This window comes from Gigantopelta aegis, chromosome 3 (assembly GCF_016097555.1).
Source record: "Gigantopelta aegis isolate Gae_Host chromosome 3, Gae_host_genome, whole genome shotgun sequence".
Lineage (NCBI taxonomy): Eukaryota > Metazoa > Mollusca > Gastropoda > Neomphalida > Peltospiridae > Gigantopelta > Gigantopelta aegis.
Window position 1 is genome coordinate 58,051,042 of NC_054701.1, and position 24,051 is coordinate 58,075,092.

General features: G+C 40.7%; 1 protein-coding gene across 2 annotated transcripts in view; it reads left to right on the forward strand.

Moving 5' to 3' along the window:
- Nucleotides 1-7,652, forward strand: part of LOC121368314 (serine-aspartate repeat-containing protein F-like) — a 50,598-nt gene extending 42,946 nt beyond the window's left edge. For both annotated transcript variants that reach the window (XM_041492994.1, XM_041492995.1), the window contains 2 exons: nt 1,091-1,180; nt 7,214-7,652. In XM_041492994.1, the coding sequence (XP_041348928.1) occupies nt 1,091-1,180; nt 7,214-7,350 (227 nt within the window). In that variant the 3' untranslated portion in view covers nt 7,351-7,652. The remainder of the gene's footprint in view (nt 1-1,090; nt 1,181-7,213) is intronic.
- The last annotated feature ends 16,399 nt before the right edge of the window (nt 7,653-24,051 follow it).

Sequence of the window (24,051 nt, forward strand, 5' to 3'; positions counted from 1 at the left end):
AGCAGGGGTAGTAGCAGCAGTAGCAGTAGTAGTAGTACTGGTAGCAGGGGCAGTAGCAGCAGCAGTAGTAGTAGTAGTACTGGTAGCAGGGGTAGTAGCAGCAGTAGTAGTAGTAGTACTGGTAGCAGGGATAGTAGCAGCAGCAGTAGTAGTAGTAGTACTGGTAGCAGGGGTAGTAGCAGCAGTAGCAGTAGTAGTAGTAGTACTGGTAGCAGGGGTAGTAGCAGCAGCAGTAGTAGTAGTAGTACTGGTAGCAGGGATAGTAGCAGCAGCAGTAGTAGTAGTAGTACTGGTAGCAGGGGTAGTAGCAGCAGTAGCAGTAGTAGTAGTAGTAGTAGTACTGGTAGCAGGGGTAGTAGCAGCAGCAGTAGTAGTAGTAGTACTGGTAGCAGGGGTAGTAGCAGCAGCAGTAGTAGTAGTAGTACTGGTAGCAGGGGTAGTAGCAGCAGTAGTAGTAGTAGTAGTACTGGTAGCAGGGGTAGTAGCAGTAGTAGTAGTAGTAGTACTGGTAGCAGGGGTAGTAGCAGCAGCAGTAGTAGTAGTAGTACTGGTAGCAGGGGTAGTAGCAGCAGTAGTAGTAGTAGTAGTACTGGTAGCAGGGGTAGTAGCAGTAGTAGTAGTAGTAGTAGTACTGGTAGCAGGGGTAGTAGCAGTAGTAGTAGTAGTAGTAGTAGTACTGGTAGCAGGGGTAGTAGCAGCAGTAGTAGTAGTAGTAGTACTGGTAGCAGGGGTAGTAGCAGTAGTAGTAGTAGTAGTAGTAGTACTACTACTGCTGCTGCTGCTTTAGTCCATATTCTCCTTTAAACACTTCCAATATTGTTTGGGCTAATGCTTTGCATACATTCTGAATGGGAGCCCACCATTTTAGATCTTTGTGCAACCCTGGACCACCAAGATTAAAATATCCTGATTTTTTTTCATAATCCTTCATTTCATTCATTTCAACTTATTTTTCATGCTTAAATATCCAATTGAGGTATCAAGCACGTTGTCCTGGGCACACACCTCAGCTGTCTGGGCTGTCTGTCCAGGATAGTTAGTTATTTGTTAGTAGTTTCGTAATCCACTTTCATCGTTGTGTTTATCGCAGGCCAGCCCAGCATGAATAAGGTGCAGGCACTCAAGCTGCTCAAGGAGGCGGCTCAACTGGACACCAGCAACATCCTGTCCAGTGTCAAAGGTCAGTGTTGGATGCAGATCACTCGCATTCTGTGATAGTTATATTTGTCCTTGTCATTGTCATTGGGCCCATTGGGCTATTTCTCATTCAAACCAGTGCACTGTGGTTCAGTGGTAGAAATTAGGAAACTTGTTCTAGGATTTTGATGAAACACATCTACAGTTTGTATGTTTAACAGGTTTCATTGGCAAAATAGTTTGACTGTCCGCATCACGAATCTGGGTCACAACTGCCCAGTATTACTCGCCCGGGGGACTAGCGCTATTTAGCTTCTATCCCTGTGGTATGTGCTATCCTGTCTGTGGGATGGTGCATATAACAGATCCCTTGCAATAGACAAATATAGCGGGTTTTCTCTCTAACACTATATGTTGGTGATCCTCTAATGATTCTCCATTCAAAATATAGGTTTTTTTCAAGTAAATTAAATTATTTGGTTTTAATTTTTTGTGGGCAGATAATTGAAGGTATGTTGTTTATATTTTAAAGCAAAAGTTAATAATTTCGGCAGAAAGCCATCATTATGTATCTTTGATGTAGCATATTTAAAGAAACATGCCTTTTCTCTCCCCATTAACTATTTCAGCCTTTTGATCAGTGCAATTTGCAACTTGTGCCTGCTGTAACTAATATAATTGGAAGTTGTTATTATTTCACCATTTGCAGAATTAAAAGTGGTGTGAATATTATAGTATTGCATATATCTATTTTTAATTTGCATGCATTTCCGACCAGTTTAAATTGATGCATTGGTGTTTAACCATTAGCCAGGGCTTCTACATTATGGTAGCTCCACTCCCATGGCTAGTGATATTCAATGTTGGGCTAGTAAACAACTAATATTACCATACCAAACGGCTAGTGAAAATAAAAGCTGCATTTTTGTCCTATTTCTTAAATATGAATATCCTGTAACAAACCCCCCCCCCCCCCCCCCCCCCACACACACACACACAATCTTAGTGTGTTTAAGCTCCATCTCCCTCTTTAGGTGACATATCCGATTATTACTATTAATTAGTAAAATTTTATTTACTTACAGTAAAGTAGAACTAGTGGATTTTTAATCGTGGCTAGTAAATTTCTTAAATTACTGATCCCATGGCTAGTGAATTTTATAAAAATTCTAGAAGTCCTGCATTACCACTGTACACTGGTGTCAAGATGGTGTGTAGCAGGGCACGGTATTTTAGCACTGTACACTGGTGTCAAGATGGTGTGTAGCAGGGCACGGTATTTTAGCACTGTACACTGGTGTCAAGATGGTGTGTAGCAGGGCACAGTATTTTAGCACTGTACACTGGTGTCAAGATGGTGTGTAGCAGGGCACAGTATTTTAGCACTGTACACTGGTGTCAAGATGGTGTGTAGCAGGGCACAGTATTTTAGCCCTGTACACTGGTGTCAAGATGGTGTGTAGCAGGGCACAGTATTTTAGCCCTGTACACTGGTGTCAAGATGGTGTGTAGCAGGGCACAGTATTTTAGCCCTGTACACTGGTGTCAAGATGGTGTGTAGCAGGGCACAGTATTTTAGCCCTGTACACTGGTGTCAAGATGGTGTGTAGCAGGGCACAGTATTTTAGCCCTGTACACTGGTGTCAAGATGGTGTGTAGCAGGGCACAGTATTTTAGCCCTGTACACTGGTGTCAAGATGGTGTGTAGCAGGGCACAGTATTTTAGCCCTGTACACTGGTGTCAAGATGGTGAGTAGCAGGGCACAGTATTTTAGCCCTGTACACTGGTGTCAAGATGGTGAGTAGCAGGGCACAGTATTTTAGCACTGTACACTGGTGTCAAGATGGTGTGTAGCAGGGCACAGTATTTTAGCCCTGTACACTGGTGTCAAGATGGTGAGTAGCAGGGCACAGTATTTTAGCCCTGTACACTGGTGTCAAGATGGTGTGTAGCAGGGCACAGTATTTTAGCCCTGTACACTGGTGTCAAGATGGTGTGTAGCAGGGCACAGTATTTTAGCCCTGTACACTGGTGTCAAGATGGTGTGTAGCAGGGCACAGTATTTTAGCCCTGTACACTGGTGTCAAGATGGCGTGTAGCAGGGCACAGTATTTTAGCCCTGTACACTGGTGTCAAGATGGTGAGTAGCAGGGCACAGTATTTTAGCCCTGTACACTGGTGTCAAGATGGTGTGTAGCAGGGCACAGTATTTTAGCCCTGTACACTGGTGTCAAGATGGCGTGTAGCAGGGCACAGTATTTTAGCCCTGTACACTGGTGTCAAGATGGCGTGTAGCAGGGCACAGTATTTTAGCCCTGTACACTGGTGTCAAGATGGCGTGTAGCAGGGCACAGTATTTTAGCACTTTCCTAATGTGACAGCTCGCAGCGTGTCGCTAATTAAGTAACATCATGGAAGTGACGGCGCACTGTGTGCCTCTATTACTATACCTACTATAGCTGCCTCAGTCTGTTACGTAAACACCCCCAATAGTATAATGTACATACACCATGACATAATTAGTTTATATATGATGTATTTATAGATCTATAAGTGAGGAATTTAGCACAAAAAATAGCAATGGGGGTCTTTTCGATGTAGACTATTTCTCTGACCAAAGTGTCGGTGAGTCGGCTATTGTGTCTAAAATACACGCAGTATCCTAACTATTTCTCTGACCAAAGTGTCGGTGAGTCGGCTATTGTGTCTAAAACACACGCAGTATCCCAACTATTTCTCTGACCAAAGTGTCGGTGAGTCGGCTATTGTGTCTAAAACACACGCAGTATCCTAACTATTTCTCTGACCAAAGTGGCGGTGAGTCGGCTATTGTGTCTAAAACACACGCAGTATCCCAACTATTTCTCTGACCAAAGTGGCGGTGAGTCGGCTATTGTGTCTAAAACACACGCAGTATCCTAACTATTTCTCTGACCAAAGTGGCGGTGAGTCGGCTATTGTGTCTAAAACACACGCAGTATCCTAACTATTTCTCTGACCAAAGTGGCGGTGAGTGGCTATTGTGTCTAAAACACACGCAGTATCCTAACTATTTCTCTGACCAAAGTGGCGGTGAGTCGGCTATTGTGTCTAAAACACACGCAGTATCCTAACTATTTCTCTGACCAAAGTGGCGGTGAGTCGGCTATTGTGTCTAAAACACACGCAGTATCCCAACTATTTCTCTGACCAAAGTGTCGGTGAGTCGGCTATTGTGTCTAAAATACACGCAGTATCCCAACTATTTCTCTGACCAAAGTGTCGGTGAGTCGGCTATTGTGTCTAAAACACACGCAGTATCCTAACTATTTCTCTGACCAAAGTGTCGGTGAGTCGGCTATTGTGTCTAAAACACACGCAGTATCCTAACTATTTCTCTGACCAAAGTGTCGGTGAGTCGGCTATTGTGTCTAAAATACACGCAGTATCCTAACTATTTCTCTGACCAAAGTGTCGGTGAGTCGGCTATTGTGTCTAAAATACACGCAGTATCCTAACTATGATGCCATATACAGGGGTAGGACGTAGCCCAGTGGTAAAAGCGCTCGGTCGGTCTAGGATCGATCCCTGTCGGGCTATTTCTCGTTCCAGCCAGTGCACCATGACTGGTATATCAAAGGCCGTGGTATGTACTTCCCTGCCTGTGGGATGGTGCATATAAAAGATCCCTTGCTGCTAATCGAAAGGAGTAGCCTTTGATGTGGCGACAGCGGGTTTCCTCTCAATATCTGTGTGGTCCTTAACCATCTGTCTGACGCCATATAACCGTAAAAAAAAAGTGTTGAGTGCGTCGTTAAATAAAACATTTTTTTCTTTCTTTTCGATGCCATATACCTTTAGTTGGATCATGTTTTAGTACACTTATGATAATAAACTTACATGTCGATGACTAGTACAAACGCTACAAGAATCACAGTCTTTCAGATAGGTACATCAGGTTTCTTCTTGTAGCATTTGTACTAGTCAACATCATGTAAGTTTATACAACAAGTGAACTAAAACATGATCCAACTACTGATCTGTGGCATCAGATTTTGGAAACTGTGTATTTTAGACTTAGTATGCCTACTTACGAAATTGACAGATTCAACATAAAACATGTTAGGCCTGAAAATCGTCCCCACTGTGAAATATACAGAATGGAATTAATAATTACTTAAGAAATCTTAATTTGTTTGCTTTACATGCTGTAGTTTAATGAAAAAACAACTTTAGCTACATGATTTCACCCTCTTTATGAGCTATAAAGAACAAGCCATAACAATGTAAATAAAGTAACACTGCTTCATCACGTCACAAGGCTCAGTGGACGATGTCGTTGGAACACATACACCAACAGGTTACACTCTGTTCATGTGTCTGTTATGCATTTCATTTCATGTGAATTGCAAAACAGTTAAATGGTAAACCATTACAAATTCTGAAAGTCACTTTATAAAGTATCAAATTAATTTAATTTTCCGTAAACATACAGTATTAACTGAAAAAACTTTTGCAGTCACATGCCACTATACCAAAACAATGTATTTCAATCCACACTTGTCAATACTTTGATTACAGTATTTTTCAACAAATAATTATCAAACCTTTCGAATTCTTAACCATTACAGGGCTAGAAATGGAAAAAAAATATCTTACAAATCTAAAAAACGTTACATGCACCTTTAAAATTCTGCATGCACCAAAAATAAGGTAAATCCTGTTAACAATGAGGAAAATACTATTTTAATTACCTTGATTACAGTGTTGATTTTTTTTTTTATATGAAGCTATTCGGAATTATTCGGCAATACCTATATTTATTTATTAACAGTACCAGAACGTTATACAACTGCGTTTATTACTGATTCTTGATCAAATTTGAAAATTTCACCCAACGTAAACGCCTTACAGAAATCTATAATAGGCCTATTACAAAAACGTACGAATATTTGTGTTTTGTATTAAGCAAGTTATCAACTTTTTTAACTCGATAAGATCTGTTGGTATAATATAAATTAGCCTACGGAATTCGACGAGAAGTTGCGATTGAAATAATCACTGGCTGACTTCAAGTCAACAACGCGAGGAATGCACCTGCACGTTCGCAATCATCTGATCAAGTGCCCATATCTGAGGTCGAAAATGTTCACGGCAGTTACGGTACTTTGTATTGATCACAGATCTGGCGGAGTTCAATTTGTCAGTGACACCAACAACTGTGTTATGCGCATGGATACCCCAAAGTCGGTCTCGACCACCTTCCCTAAGACCGTTCACGGATATAACCGAGATATTACCGGCAATTTTCGCAAATATATTTCACGGAAATGACTGAAAGGGCGCCATTGTTGTAAGTAGGATTATGGGATACAAAATGGATGCACCCATAAGATAAAAGTTATCGTTTTCATGTGGGGAACAGATTACGAAATGCATACGCAAAATTCAACAACTTGAGTCTGAATCTGGTAAACAACAGGATACTAGTATACACAATACACAGTACTTGAAAAATATTAGCATGCACCGCGTGCACCCAGTTTTAAAAGTTACATGCACACGCAAAAATCAGCATGCACCGGTGCATGTACTAACACTGCATTTCGAGCCCTGCATTAATTGTTACTCATTTTCCCCTGTGCATAATGTGTGTACAGTTCCCAACAGATATCCTCCACTTTGATGTCCCAAGTTTAAAGATTTTTAAACTGTTACTTTAACATCATTTAGTGATGGGGACAGGACGTAGCCAATGGTACAGCATTCGCTCGATGCATGGTCGGTATGGGATCGATCCCCGTCGGTGGGCTCATTGGGCTATTTCTCGTTCCAGCCAGTGCACCATGACTGGTATATCAAAGGCCGTGGTATGTACTACCCTGCCTGTGGGATGGTGCATATAAAAGATCCCTTGCTGCTAATTGGAAAGAGTAGCCATGAAGTGGCGGCAGCAGGTTTCCTCTCTCAATATCTGTGTGGTCCTTAACCATATGTCTGATGCCATATAACCGTAAATAAAATGTTTTGAGTGCATCATTAAATAAAACATGTCTCACATGTCTCATTTTGTGACACCTGAATTTTCTGTTGTAGGGAGATCATCAAGGAGTCGTGTACAAGACAAACCATCCCACAAGAAACCAGTGTCTTCACCCGTGTCTCCCTCGGTAACCAGGGTCTTCCACAGACTGAAGGGAATTGTCGACAGTGAAGGCTCAGAGAGCGACTGACTTGGAGATCTAGTTCTCTACCTCTGCATTTCCATCCATTATGACGGTGTGCAGCGGGTTTCAAGATGCTGTTAACAGTGATGGTTTGATTTCACAAATCTATCTGTATTCATTGCTATGCGAATAATAATTCCAGACAAGACATTTCAAATAAGGAGAGCAGTTTCACAGTATCTATACCAGCCTCGGTGGTGTCGTGGTTAAGCCATCGGACATAAAGCCTGGTAGGTACAGGGTTCGCAGCCCGGTACCGGCTCCCACCCAGAGCAAGTTTTAACAACTCAATGGGTAGGTGTGAGACCACTACACCCTGTTCTCTCTGACTAACCACTAACAATTAACCCACTGACTGACCTGGACAGACAACACAGATAGCTGAGCTGCGTGCCTAGGACAGCGTGCTTGAACCTTATTGGATATAAGCACAAAAATAAGTTGAAATGAAAGTATTCAATAAAAATTAAAACATAATCATAGGCATTGTTTGTTAGCTGGAAGGTGCATTAATTCATTACGGGCCGTTCAAGATACTGGCATCTTCCAACACCTTCGATAGTAACAACACATACTGACGTGATGTGATGAAAAGTGGCTGTACTGGCACTCACTACAGGTGTGAGTATGAGGTGAGTGAGCATCTGCTCACCTCATGGAGGGCCCTGTATTTCCATCTTGTTAGGATGGTGTGCAGGAGGTTTCAAGGTATGGTGAATAGTTCAAACCTGTTAGGATGGGTGGGCATTTGGGTTTCAAGGTATGGTGAATAGTTCAAACCTGTTAGGATGGTGGGCATTTGGGTTTCAAGGTATGGTGAACAGTGAAGATACAGAGACCGAGAGTAAATGACTTGGAATATTAGCCTACAAATTTACCTCTCTGTTTTCATTTATAACCATGGTGTTCATTAGACGTAAAGGAACTGTGGACAGTAAACTTTCAGAGTGGGTATGACTTGCAGCATTAGTAAAAATACCTGATGTATTTTCATTTGTAACAGTATTGTTCTGTAGAATGAAGTGTTGTGAACAGTGCTAGTTTAGTGAGTAAACTAAGGCAGACATACCTCGACGTAATCAAAATTGAGGGGAGTGGTTAACTTCCCGCCTAACTTAGATTAATGGGAGCCATTTACAATATTACCATGTTGATACCATCTAAAATTTACAGGCTAAGGGGAGCTAAAAATTACTCCTTGAACTAGTCTCAGGGGAGTGATGGGGAGCAGGAGCAATAGCTCCCCTTAAACGGTGATATCTGACATGAGATTGCAGGCATGTTCAGGAAAGAAAGTGATTGCAGTTGCTCGTTAGACTGGTTTTTTCGCCTAACATGAGATGAATATGATGTGGTAGAAGACCATTGTACCAGTTACATTGTTCACGAAGTCTCCTGAACATGCTACTGGAAGCCCATATGTAAATGTTTTCCTGTAACCAAGGCATTCAGAAGACGAGGAGTCATGCATAGTAAAGTTATATGTAACACTGTCATCAATACTTTTTTCATTTATATCATTTGTTAAATGTTTAAATGATGTTTGTTTACAATGCCAATATATACATTTACATGTAAATTATTTGTTACTTTTATAAATTAGATATGCAGGAAGACAATAATATACAAATGTGAAAATGTCTGACGGATGAATGTTATCAAAAAGTGAAAATCAATTGAGCAATTACAAATATTTAGGGTTTTTTAATTTCTTCATTGTAAACAGCATAATCTGCTTTCACATATACATCAGTATCAATTACTTTATTTCTAGCCAGTGCATCATGACTGGTATATCAAAGGCTGTGGTATGTGCTATCCTGTCTCTGGAATGGTGCATATAAAAGATCCCTTGCTACTAATGGAAAAATATAGTGGGTTTCCTCTCTAAAACTATATGTCAAAATTTCCAAATGTTTGACATTCAATATCCGTTGATTAATAAATCAGTGTGCTCTAGTGGTGTCGTTAAACAAACAATTACTTTATTTTGGGATTCACTATTGTAGATATATTTATTTAGTAACACAAGATGTCTGTTGCAGTGTTCAGTTTGACATTTTAGTAAATCCAGATTTCTTTACAAATTACATATTAAACTATGGTAAATCTGCCTAAACCATTGTCATTGAAGCTTCCTGCCTAGCTACTGACATGCTTTAAGCAGCCATTTTGTAAAAAATAACAAATCAAGTATTCCCTTCCACAACTCTCGCTTTGCTTTTAATTTGGCACACCCCTTCCTCAGATCTGCTATCTTGTTTAACTAGTAAATTAAATCTACAATTAAGCACTTGTACCTGTAGACCTGGATACGTGAGTTAACAAACTGAAATTAAAATAGCAAAAGTGGCCACAGCGTTTTAAGTGTTATTTAGGAGATATTTCAGTACGTGATCACCAAGGTTGTTATTATATACATGCAATGGATCCTGCAGGAGATCCGTTTTGAAAATCCGTTTTGAAAATCCGTTTTGAAGATCCGTTTTAAAGTTTATGGGCTCATTTAATACTTTGTGAATGTCTTTGTTGAAGATTTAAAATTGTGAAGAGGTTTATAGTATATTATTACTGAGCTGTACGAACGTGTAAATGATATCTTTTTTGTTTAAGGTTTCTTTATAGAAACTCTTCTGTTGTATGCATCAAGTTACACAGATATGTGTGTGGACTGCTGGCCCTGTATGATGTATAGTTACATCTAGCTTTATGGTGTAGAACAGTAGCCCACCACCTTTTTGAGAAAGTCTATTTGAGTTCTTTTTTGTGGGTTGACATAGTTCCAATGTACAATTATCATAAATGACAGCTGCCTAATTGAAAACAGTTTGCCTAAAGGATCTTTTTTTTTTTATTTTTTTTTTTTTTTAAAGCTAACATCAGTAGTGAAGCCATCAATTAGTCTGGGCGGGATGTGGTAAAGTGCTCGGTTTAGGATTGATTCCTGCCGGTGGCCCGATTGGGACATTTCTCGTTCCAGCCCGTGCTCCTCAACTGGTATATCAAAGGCCATGATATATATTATCCTGTCTGTGGGATGGTGCATATAAAAGATCCCTTGCTGCTAATCGAAAAGAGTAGGCCATGAAGTGGTAACAGCAGGTTTCCTCTCTCTCTATATATATATATGTGTGGTCCTTAACCATATGTCTGATGCCATATAACCATAAATAAATATGTTAAGTGTCGTTAAAGAAAACATTTCCTTCCTTTCATCAATTAGTCATTTTAGTACTCTTCCCCCCCCCCCCCCCCCCCCCCCCCGAATAATACTTAAAATTTGTCATATTCCACAAACTGTTCATGAATAAAGGTTTGTGGTTTTTAACTAAATTCTAGCAACTAATGATTTGTGCATTTACTGGCATATACCATTGGGCTATTTCTCATTCCAGCCAATGCACCACGAAGGCTGTGGTATGTGCTATTCTGTCTGGGATGGTGCATATAAAAAATCCCTTGCTACTAATGGAAAAATGTTGTGGGTTTCCTCTCTAAGACTATATGTAAAACAATTGCCAAGTGTTTGACATCCAATAGCCGATGAATTAATAAATCATTGTGCTCCAGTGGTGTGTCTAAACAAAACAATCTTTTACTGATATACATGTGTAAGTTATTTTATCTTTACAAGCAGCAGATTTATTACTTGAACATTAATATCTGCTGGAATAAACATTAAAACTGTGAAGGCCTTTCTGTGGTGGGTTTGAGGTGAAAAGTAAGTAGCCTACTGGTGAAATTCTTGGCTGATGCACCATCAGTCTATTCCTCAACTGGCATAACAAAGGTCATGGTATGTATTTGGGATGTTGCATATAAAAGATCTCTTGCTGCTAATCAAAAAGAGTAGTACAGTGAGTGATGGCAGCGGGTTCGTTGTCGGGGGGGGGGGGGGGGGGGCAGCCCCCCGGACACACCTAACTCTCCCTACGGCTGAAACCGCCTACGCCTAAGCGTCCTAACCCCTAACTTCTGGTGTTTAATGACACCTCTGGAGCACTTTGATTAATTAATCATCGGGCTATTGGATATCAAACATTTGGTAATTCTGACACGTAGTCATCAAAAGAAACCTGCTACATTTTTCCAAATACAGCAAGTGATATTTTATATGCACTTTCCCACAGACAGGAAAGCACATACCACAGTCTTTGTCCAGTTGTGGTGCACTGGTTGGAACGAGAGAAAAAACACAATCAGTTGAATTGCATCCACTGAGGTGGTTTGATCCTACGACACAATCACATCAAGCGAGTATTCAACAGACTGAGCTAAATCCCCCCACCCCCGTTAAAGTTGTGTTCGTGACGTAGCGAGTCCGTCACACCCTGGTTCAGAAGACCTCCTTTGTTCACCGAGTCTGTATCCTCCAGGATCTTTGTCGACTCGCGCCTCGAGAGTTTTACTGAAAGGAGTCCTTCATTTACTGATATACATATTTTATGTGACCTGTACATGTGGTGTCTGTGTGTTCACACACTGGAAAATTCTGTTGAGTTTTTGGTTGTTTGTGTCATTTACAATTAGTTTTGTTTGTTCCATCATGTATTTGTATTCAATACAGGTTTTAATTTCGTACACTGTTGACGAAATATTATACAGAATTTAATATGAATATAGCGTGCTACACAGGCTTAAAATAAAGTCAACCCTGTAATATTGGTTTCTTATACAAAACCCCAAGAATTTTGTTAATGTTTTTGTTAAATGCCTTACAAAGTGACTCACTAGTTTAAAAAACAAATGGTGCATTTAGCATCTGCATCAGTCATAATACGGGACGGGATTTAGCTGAGTCGGTTGAGTGCTCACCTGAGGTGCTTGTGTTGCAGGATCGAATCACCTCTGTGGATCATGTTTGTGGGAAAGTGCATATAAAAGATACTTTGTTGAATTTGGAAAAATATAGCGGATTTCCTCTGATGACTACCAACTGTTTGATTGCCAATAGGCAATGATTAATTAATCAATATACTCCAGTGGTGTCATTAAACAAAACAAACAAACCGTCATAATAATGTCATTACAGGTTTGAATCGTGATTGGGTTGGGGGGAGTAACATTAATATAAAGTAGTTTGGTGGTGATAATAGATAGACTACTGACCCATTCATATACAAAGGCAAAATAATTGACCAGAAATAAGGATGTAGTCCCTTTGAAACCTTCCTTAAATCCTCACCTGCTTCATGGCTAACACAACGGTGTCATATTATAGTCATCATACCCTTCCGAAGGTTGGGCTTGTACCCTATATGTGCATACGTTACAACTTGTTCAAGGCACTAATGGGTCAGACTATTAGTTTTACAACTTGTTCAAGGCACTAACGGGTCACACTGCATTAGTTTTACAACTTGTTCAAGGCACTAACGGGTCACACTGCTTTAGTTTTACAACTTGTACAAGGCACTAACGCGTCACACTGCATTAGTTTTACAACTTGTTCAAGGCACTAACGGGTCACACTGCATTAGTTTTACAACTTGTTCAAGGCACTAACGGGTCACACTGCATTAGTTTTACAACTTGTTCAAGGCACTAACGGGTCACACTGTATTAGTTTTACAACTTGTTCAAGGCACTAACAGGTCACACTATTAGTTTTATAACTTGTTCAAGGCACTAATGGGTCACACTGTATTAGTTTTACAACTTGTTCAAGGCACTAACGGGTCAGACTTAGTTTTACAACTTGTTCAAGGCTCTAACGAGTCACACTATTAGTTTTACAACTTGTTCAAGGCACTAACGGGTCACACTGTATTAGTTTTACAACTTGTTCAAGGCACTAACGGGTCACACTGTATTAGTTTTACAACTTGTTCAAGGCACTAACGGGTCACACTGTATTAGTTTTACAACTTGTTCAAGGCACTAACGGGTCACACTGTATTAGTTTTACAACTTGTTCAAGGCACTAACGCGTCAGACTTAGTTTTACAACTTGTTCAAGGCACTAACGGGTCACACTGTATTAGTTTTACAACTTGTTCAAGGCACTAACGGGTTACACTGCTTTAGTTTTACAACTTGTTTAAGGCACTAACGGGTCAGACTTAGTTTTACAACTTGTTCAAGGCACTAATGGGTCACACTATTAGTTTTACAACTTGTTCAAGGCACTAACGTGTCACACTGCTTTAGTTTTACAACTTGTTCAAGGCACTAACGGGTCAGACTTAGTTTTACAACTTGTTCAAGGCACTAACGGGTCACACTATTAGTTTTACAACTTGTTCAAGGCACTAATGGGTCACACTGCTTTAGTTTTACAACTTGTTCAAGGCACTAACGGGTCACACTATTAGTTTTACAACTTGTTCAAGGCACTAACGGGTCACACTGTATTAGTTTTACAACTTGTTCAAGGCACTAACGGGTCACACTGCTTTAGTTTTACAACTTGTTCAAGGCACTAACGGGTGAGACTTATTTTTACAACTTGTTCAAGGCACTAACGGGTCACACTGTATTAGTTTTACAACTTGTTCAAGGCACTAACGGGTCGCACTGCTTTAGTTTTACAACTTGTTCAAGGCACTAACGGGTCAGACTTAGTTTTACAACTTGTTCAAGGCACTAACGGGTCACACTATTAGTTTTACAACTTGTTCAAGGCACTAACGGGTCACACTGTATTAGTTTTACAACTTGTTCAAGGCACTAACGGGTCACTGCATTAGTTTTACAACTTGTTCAAGGCACTAACAGGTCACACTGTATTAGTTTTACAACTTGTTCAAGGCACTAACGGGTCACTGCATTAGTTTTACAACTTGTTCAAGGCACTAACGGGTCACACTGTATTAGTTTTACAACTTGTTCAAGGCACTAACGGGTCACACTGCTTTAGTTTTACAACTTGTTCAAGGCACTAACGGGTCACTGCATTAGTTTTACAACTTGTTCAAGGCACTAACGGGTCACACTGTATTAGTTTTACAACTTGTTCAAGGCACTAACGGGTCACACTGCTTTAGTTTTACAACTTGTTCAAGGCACTAACGGGTCACACTGTATTAGTTTTACAACTTGTTCAAGACACTAACGGGTCAGACTTAGTTTTACAACTGTTCTATCCATCAACCATTTGGCGCGTACTTAGATCCGCTGAAGGTTCAAGCACGTCTGTCTTGGGCACTATCCGAATTTCCTAGCGGATGTGTCTAGACGGTGTTCAGTCAAGTATTGCGGTTTCTGAATAACGCTTAATAATAATAAATGTTCTTGTTGCTTTTTCACTTTCTTAATGGTCATTTGTAGTCGAGTGTATGCAATGTTAGAACGTCATTTGTAGTCGAGTGTATGCAATGTTAGAACGTCATTTGTAGTCGAGTGTGCAATGTTAGAACGTCATTTGTAGTCGAGTGTGTGCAATGTTAGAACGTCATTTGTAGTCGAGTGTGTGCAATGTTAGAACGTCATTTGTAGTCGAGAGTGTGCAATGTTAGAACGTCATTTGTAGTCGAGTGTATGCAATGTTAGAACGTCATTTGTAGTCGAGTGTATGCAATGTTAGAACGTCATTTGTAGTCGAGTGTATGCAATGTTAGAACGTCATTTGTAGTCGAGTGTGTGCAATGTTAGAACGTCATTTGTAGTCGAGTGTGTGCAATGTTAGAACGTCATTTGTAGTCGAGTGTGTGCAATGTTAGAACGTCATTTGTAGTCGAGAGTGTGCAATGTTAGAACGTCATTTGTAGTCGAGTGTATGCAATGTTAGAACGTCATTTGTAGTCGAGTGTATGCAATGTTAGAACGTCATTTGTAGTCGAGTGTATGCAATGTTAGAACGTCATTTGTAGTCGAGAGTGTGCAATGTTAGAACGTCATTTGTAGTCGAGAGTGTGCAATGTTAGAACGTCATTTGTAGTCGAGTGTGTGCAATGTTAGAACGTCATTTGTAGTCGAGAGTGTGCAATGTTAGAACGTCATTTGTAGTCGAGAGTGTGCAATGTTAGAACGTCATTTGTAGTCGAGTGTGTGCAATGTTAGAACGTCATTTGTAGTCGAGTGTGTGCAATGTTAGAACGTCATTTGTAGTCGAGTGTGTGCAATGTTAGAACGTCATTTGTAGTCGAGTGTGTGCAATGTTAGAACGTCATTTGTAGTCGAGTGTGTGCAATGTTAGAACGTCATTTGTAGTCGAGTGTGTGCAATGTTAGAACGTCATTTGTAGTCGAGTGTGTGCAATGTTAGAACGTCATTTGTAGTCGAGTGTGTGCAATGTTAGAACGTCATTTGTAGTCGAGTGTGTGCAATGTTAGAACGTCATTTGTAGTCGAGTGTGTGCAATGTTAGAACGTCATTTGTAGTCGAGTGTGTGCAATGTTAGAACGTCATTTGTAGTCGAGAGTGTGCAATGTTAGAACGTCATTTGTAGTCGAGAGTGTGCAATGTTAGAACGTCATTTGTAGTCGAGAGTGTGCAATGTTAGAACGTCATTTGTAGTCGAGTGTATGCAATGTTAGAACGTCATTTGTAGTCGAGTGTGTGCAATGTTAGAACGTCATTTGTAGTCGAGAGTGTGCAATGTTAGAACGTCATTTGTAGTCGAGTGTGTGCAATGTTAGAACGTCATTTGTAGTCGAGTGTGTGCAATGTTAGAACGTCATTTGTAGTCGAGAGTGTGCAATGTTAGAACGTCATTTGTAGTCGAGAGTGTGCAATGTTAGAACGTCATTTGTAGTCGAGAGTGTGCAATGTTAGAACGTCATTTGTAGTCGAGTGTATGCAATGTTAGTCGAGTGTATGCAATGTTAGAACGTCATTTTGTCGAGAGTGTCAATGTTAGAACGTCATTTGTAGTCGAGTGTCTGCAATGTTAGAACGTCATTTGTAGTCGAGTGGTGCAATGTTAGAACGTCATTTGTAGTCGAGTGTATGCAATGTTAGAACGTCATTTGTAGTCGAGTGTATGCAATGTTAGAACGTCATTTGTAGTCGAGAGTGTGCAATGTTAGAACGTCATTTGTAGTCGAGTGTGTAATGTTAGAACGTCATTTGTAGTCGAGTGTATGCAATGTTAGAACGTCATTTGTAGTCGAGTGTATGCAATGTTAGAACGTCATTTGTAGTCGAGTGTGTGCAATGTTAGAACGTCATTTGTAGTCGAGTGTGTGCAATGTTAGAACGTCATTTGTAGTCGAGTGTATGCAATGTTAGAACGTCATTTGTAGTCGAGAGTGTGCAATGTTAGAACGTCATTTGTAGTCGAGAGTGTGCAATGTTAGAACGTCATTTGTAGTCGAGTGTGTGCAATGTTAGAACGTCATTTGTAGTCGAGTGTGTGCAATGTTAGAACGTCATTTGTAGTCGAGAGTGTGCAATGGTCATTTGTAGTCGAGAGTGTGCAATGTTAGAACGTAATTTGTAGTCGAGAGTGTGCAATGTTAGAACGTCATTTGTAGTCGAGTGTATGCAATGTTAGTCGAGTGTATGCAATGTTAGAACGTCATTTGTAGTCGAGAGTGTGCAATGTTAGAACGTCATTTGTAGTCGAGTGTCTGCAATGTTAGAACGTCATTTGTAGTCGAGTGTCTGCAATGTTAGAACGTCATTTGTAGTCGAGTGTATGCAATGTTAGAACGTCATTTGTAGTCGAGTGTATGCAATGTTAGAACGTCATTTGTAGTCGAGTGTATGCAATGTTAGAACGTCATTTGTAGTCGAGTGTATGCAATGTTAGAACGTCATTTGTAGTCGAGAGTGTGCAATGTTAGAACGTCATTTGTAGTCGAGTGTGTGTGCAATGTTAGAACGTCATTTGTAGTCGAGTGTGTGCAATGTTAGAACGTCATTTGTAGTCGAGTGTGTGCAATGTTAGAACGTCATTTGTAGTCGAGTGTGTGCAATGTTAGAACGTCATTTGTAGTCGAGTGTGTGCAATGTTAGAACGTCATTTGTAGTCGAGTGTGTGCAATGTTAGAACGTCATTTGTAGTCGAGTGTGTGCAATGTTAGAACGTCATTTGTAGTCGAGTGTGTGCAATGTTAGAACGTCATTTGTAGTCGAGTGTGTGCAATGTTAGAACGTCATTTGTAGTCGAGTATATACAATGTTAGAACGTCATTTGTAGTCGAGTATATGCAATGTTAGAACGTCATTTGTAGTCGAGTGTGTGCAATGTTAGAACGTCATTTGTAGTCGAGTGTATGCAATGTTAGAACGTCATTTGTAGTCGATTTGTAGTCGAGTGTATGCAATGTTAGAACGTCATTTGTAGTCGAGAGTGTGCAATGTTAGAACGTCATTTGTAGTCGAGAGTGTGCAATGTTAGAACGTCATTTGTAGTCGAGTATATGCAATGTTAGAACGTCATTTGTAGTCGAGTGTATGCAATGTTAGAACGTCATTTGTAGTCGAGTGTATGCAATGTTAGAACGTCATTTGTAGTCGAATCCAGGCTTGATGACTAGAGGGTTGTTGCAGATCGTTCACTAAACTCTTTCAACTAAATGAAGTTTGGTATACATTTGTAAAGTAGATTTGATTAACAGACCTTAGTTTTTCAAAAAGTCAAAAGAGAAAAATCAAACTACTACAAACATGATTTCAGGGGTAGGGGGCATGAGAAAGTCTTGAAAGTACAGTGGTTTTAGTGTAGCTTTAGTTGGAGACTAGTCTCTAAATATGGGTTCTGTGAACCAGTTTACATCTAGACCTACTTTGGTGCTTTAAATGTTTGTATTTTGAACCAGTTGACCTAGTTGGTTTGGTTCTCTACACGTCGGTATTGTGAACCGATTTACGTGTTGACCATGTTGGTTTGGTTCTCTACACATCGGTATTGTGCACCGATTTACGTGTAGACCTAGTTGGTTTGGTTCTCTACACGTCAGTATTGTGAACCGATTTACGTGTTGACCTTGTTAGTTTGGTTCTCTACACATCGGTATTGTGAACCGATTTACGTGTAGACCTAGTTGGTTTGGTTCTCTACACATCGGTATTGTGAACCGATTTACGTGTTGACCTTGTTAGTTTGGTTCTCTACACGTCGGTATTGTGAACCGATTTACGTGTTGACCTTGTTAGTTTGGTTCTCTACACGTCGGTATTGTGAACCGATTTACGTGTTGACCTTGTTAGTTTGGTTCTCTACACATCGGTATTGTGCACCGATTTACGTGTTGACCTTGTTAGTTTGGTTCTCTACACGTCGGTATTGTGCACCGATTTACGTGTAGACCTAGTTAGTTTGGTTCTCTACACGTCGGTATTGTGAACCGATTTACGTGTTGACCTTGTTAGTTTGGTTCTCTACACGTCGGTATTGTGAACCGATTTACGTGTTGACCTTGTTAGTTTGGTTCTCTACACGTCGGTATTGTGCACCGATTTACGTGTTGACCTTGTTAGTTTGGTTCTCTACACGTCGGTATTGTGCACCGATTTACGTGTAGACCTAGTTGGTTTGGTTCTCTACACATCGGTATTGTGAACCGATTTACGTGTTGACCTAGTTGGTTTGGTTCTCTACACGTCGGTATTGTGAACCGATTTACGTGTTGACCTAGTTGGTTTGGTTCTCTACACGTCGGTATTGTGAACCGATTTACGTGTAGACCTAGTTGGTTTGGTTCTCTACACGTCGGTATTGTGAACCGATTTACGTGTTGACCTTGTTAGTTTGGTTCTCTACACATCGGTATTGTGAACCGATTTACGTGTAGACCTAGTTGGTTTGGTTCTCTACACATCGGTATTGTGAACCGATTTACGTGTTGACCTTGTTAGTTTGGTTCTCTACACGTCGGTATTGTGAACCGATTTACGTGTTGACCTTGTTAGTTTGGTTCTCTACACGTCGGTATTGTGAACCGATTTACGTGTTGACCTAGTTAGTTTGGTTCTCTACACATCGGTATTGTGAACCGATTTACGTGTAGACCTAGTTGGTTTGGTTCTCTACACGTCGGTATTGTGAACCGATTTACGTGTTGACCTTGTTAGTTTGGTTCTCTACACATCGGTATTGTGAACCGATTTACGTGTTGACCTAGTTGGTTTGGTTCTCTACACATCGGTATTGTGAACCGATTTACGTGTTGACCTTGTTAGTTTGGTTCTCTACACATCGGTATTGTGAACCGATTTACGTGTAGACCTTGTTGGTTTGGTTCTCTACACGTCGGTATTGTGAACCGATTTACGTGTTGACCTTGTTAGTTTGGTTCTCTACACATCGGTATTGTGAACCGATTTACGTGTTGACCTTGTTAGTTTGGTTCTCTACACATCGGTATTGTGAACCGATTTACGTGTTGACCTTGTTAGTTTGGTTCTCTCCACGTCGGTATTGTGAACCGATTTACGTGTTGACCTTGTTAGTTTGGTTCTCTACACATCGGTATTGTGAACCGATTTACGTGTAGACCTAGTTGGTTTGGTTCTCTACACATCGGTATTGTGAACCGATTTACGTGTTGACCTTGTTAGTTTGGTTCTCTACACATCGGTATTGTGAACCGATTTACGTGTTGACCTTGTTAGTTTGGTTCTCTACACGTCGGTATTGTGAACCGATTTACGTGTAGACCTAGTTAGTTTGGTTCTCTACACGTCGGTATTGTGAACCGATTTACGTGTAGACCTAGTTGGTTTGGTTCTCTACACGTCGGTATTGTGAACCGATTTACGTGTTGACCTTGTTAGTTTGGTTCTCTACACGTCGGTATTGTGAACCGATTTACGTGTTGACCTTGTTAGTTTGGTTCTCTACACGTCGGTATTGTGAACCGATTTACGTGTAGACCTAGTTAGTTTGGTTCTCTACACGTCGGTATTGTGAACCGATTTACGTGTTGACCTTGTTAGTTTGGTTCTCTACACATCGGTATTGTGAACCGATTTACGTGTTGACCTAGTTGGTTTGGTTCTCTACACATCGGTATTGTGAACCGATTTACGTGTTGACCTTGTTAGTTTGGTTCTCTACACATCGGTATTGTGAACCGATTTACGTGTTGACCTTGTTAGTTTGGTTCTCTACACATCGGTATTGTGAACCGATTTACGTGTTGACCTTGTTAGTTTGGTTCTCTCCACGTCGGTATTGTGAACCGATTTATGTGTTGACCTTGTTAGTTTGGTTCTCTACACATCGGTATTGTGAACCGATTTACGTGTAGACCTAGTTGGTTTGGTTCTCTACACATCGGTATTGTGAACCGATTTACGTGTTGACCTTGTTAGTTTGGTTCTCTACACATCGGTATTGTGAACCGATTTACGTGTTGACCTTGTTAGTTTGGTTCTCTACACGTCGGTATTGTGAACCGATTTACGTGTAGACCTAGTTAGTTTGGTTCTCTACACGTCGGTATTGTGAACCGATTTACGTGTAGACCTAGTTGGTTTGGTTCTCTACACGTCGGTATTGTGAACCGATTTACGTGTTGACCTTGTTAGTTTGGTTCTCTACACGTCGGTATTGTGAACCGATTTACGTGTTGACCTTGTTAGTTTGGTTCTCTACACGTCGGTATTGTGAACCGATTTACGTGTAGACCTAGTTAGTTTGGTTCTCTACACGTCGGTATTGTGAACCGATTTACGTGTTGACCTTGTTAGTTTGGTTCTCTACACATCGGTATTGTGAACCGATTTACGTGTTGACCTAGTTGGTTTGGTTCTCTACACATCGGTATTGTGAACCGATTTACGTGTTGACCTTGTTAGTTTGGTTCTCTACACATCGGTATTGTGAACCGATTTACGTGTAGACCTTGTTGGTTTGGTTCTCTACACGTCGGTATTGTGAACCGATTTACGTGTTGACCTTGTTAGTTTGGTTCTCTACACCTCGGTATTGTGAACCGATTTACGTGTTGACCTTGTTAGTTTGGTTCTCTACACATCGGTATTGTGAACCGATTTACGTGTTGACCTTGTTAGTTTGGTTCTCTCCACGTCGGTATTGTGAACCGATTTATGTGTTGACCTTGTTAGTTTGGTTCTCTACACGTCGGTATTGTGAACCGATTTACGTGTTGACCTTGTTAGTTTGGTTCTCTACACGTCGGTATTGTGAACCGATTTACGTGTTGACCTTGTTAGTTTGGTTCTCTACACATCGGTATTGTGAACCGATTTACGTGTTGACCTTGTTAGTTTGGCGCCATACCCAAAATGTTTGCAGATTTTATTTTTTTAAGTTAACCTTTTGACAAAATTAATTCTCATTACTATATGATTTTCTTAATCCTAACCCTAAACTTAACCCATTTTCTTTCTGGGGGAGGCCTCCTCCCCCCCCCCCCCCCCCCCCCCCCCCCCCAATACCCAATGGCTGTGTTTGTATTCAATTCAACAGTACCATACCCAAAAATTTATTTCTGGCAGAAACGCTGCCTAGTTAGTTTAGTTTTATAAATATCGATATTGTGAACCGGTTTACATGTAGACCTAGTTAGTTTAATTTTCAAAATATCAGTATTGTGAACCGGTTTACGCGTAGACCTTGTTAGTTTGGTAGATAGAGCAGCCGCAGACTAAACTATCTCCCGGATTACCTGTTGCCAGCCGATTGATCTGTGGTTTGAATGAGATTGTCGTGAGATCATCGTCAGATAGGTGTATCAGGCTGGCTCGTTGTGCACGCCTCATTTGGTCTTGTCACATGATGGTCAACTGCATACTTCGTGCACACAAGGGACCTCTTTGTTTTCACCTTACGTCTGGTATTCAACCGAACTAATCGGTGCAGTGAGATGTTATGTTTGTTGTAGTGTACATCGATAAATCTAATCCACTGCCTTCAAATAGGATGAATTGGCATGCGATGACATGATACCTTTAGCAGTAAAGGCTCATTCTCTGTGAATGCGTCGAGATCTGTATCATTAATGGGGTTTATGTCATGTCATGTCATACGGTTTTACGTGCACATTCAGAACAAGCTGTTGTAGCGCACGCCTGTCGTGGGCACAAGAGCCGGCCTTGGTCGGCTCCTCCGTCCATGACAGGAAAGGTGGAGGGAGGGGAGAGGAGAGGAGGGACCGCCTGCACTGGCAGGTGCAAGGGAGCAGCAGCAGCCCGATCAAATCGGTAGCAGGCGGGTGGGGGTGGGGGTGGTGGTGGTGCTATGGAATTTGAATGGAGCAGTTAAATGCCAAAGAGAAAAGGGTGCACAATTTTGATTAAGGGAATTTGGCGCAATTTTGAACGGTCGGTCGAAAGGTAAATGGCCGAGCTAATATAGGTTTTGATATTAGTGAATCGAGAGTAGCTCGTTAATGCGGGGTTTTGTTTGGGTGGGTTTTTTTACTATTCAAATTGCATATGTTTTATGTTTTCTTTCACATAATGACCACCATCGGTCTTCCTTCGGGCTCATTCTAGCCCGAGTACTCTGACTGTAAGAGAGCTAGACGGACATTTGGACACAAGAACGTATTTATGTCCAAATGTCCGTTTGGGTCTGTTACAGTCCGAGTACTCTGGCTAGGCTTATTCATATTGGATGCGACGCGGTGCGGCTGCAAACATTAAAATGCTCTGGTTGCCAATGAACCACCTCAGTGGATCAATTTAACTGATTGAGTTTTTTCTCGTTCCAACCAGTGCACAACTGGTCAAAGGTCGTGGTATGTGCTTTCCTGTCTGTGGGGAAAGTGTATATAAAAGATCCCTCGCTACATTAGAAAAAAATGTAGCGGGTTTCCTCTGATGACTACAAGTCAGAATTACCAAATGTTTGACATCCAGTAGCCGATGATTGATTAATCAATGTGCTCTAGTGGTGTTGTTAAACAAAACAAACTACTGTTTCCAATGAGATTAGAAGAACCGGACCACATATACCCAGTGTGAATGTTCTCATTGGTATTGGTGTATGTTAATTACTGTAGTCGCACCGCAAGCGTATGGTGGCCATTATGTAAAAGATAAAGTTTGGCTTGTTTAATAACACCACTAGAACACATTGATTTATTAATCATTGGCAAGTGGATGTCAGCCATTTTGTACTTTTGACATAGTCTTACAGAGAAAACCCATGACATTTTTCCATTGGTAACGAGGGATCTTTTATATGCATCAACCCACAGACAGGATGGCACATACCACGGCCTTTGATATACCAGTCCATAAGCGAGGGGGGGGGGGGGGTCCAACTGCCTCCCCGCCGCTAGTGCTGCAGCAAAACCTCAAATCCGGTCAAAAATGATACAGATATTCGGGGGAAATGTGTTAACCTGAGACCTTTTTACCGTGTATTTCCATCATTCTACCCTCAAAATTAGTTGTAATCCATGTGAAAGTGCGTTGTGATTTGTTTGCAACCCTATATTATATGTGGGGTGGGCATTACTACCAAACAGCTATATTATAGCTGTTTGGTAGTAATGCCCACCCACCCCCACCTTACAAAAATGGGAGCCCGTACGCCTATGTACGCAGTTTCATGTACAGCACTGTAATAGTGACAATTGATCAGTGTTGGTCTTGTAGAGCGATCAAATCAACGTATTGCACGGCGTTCTTAGCTGATTCTTAAAGGGACATTCCTGAGTTTGCAATTTTAAAAAAATGTTATCGACTAACAGAGACTTTATAACGATTGTAATTACATATCAAACATATTTTTCTACATAAAATATTAGTGACTGGATATTAAACGTGTTTCTGATCTTTCTAATATTTGTACTAGGTTAAATCTCATTTTATTTCCTAAAATATTATTTTTCCGTACGTACG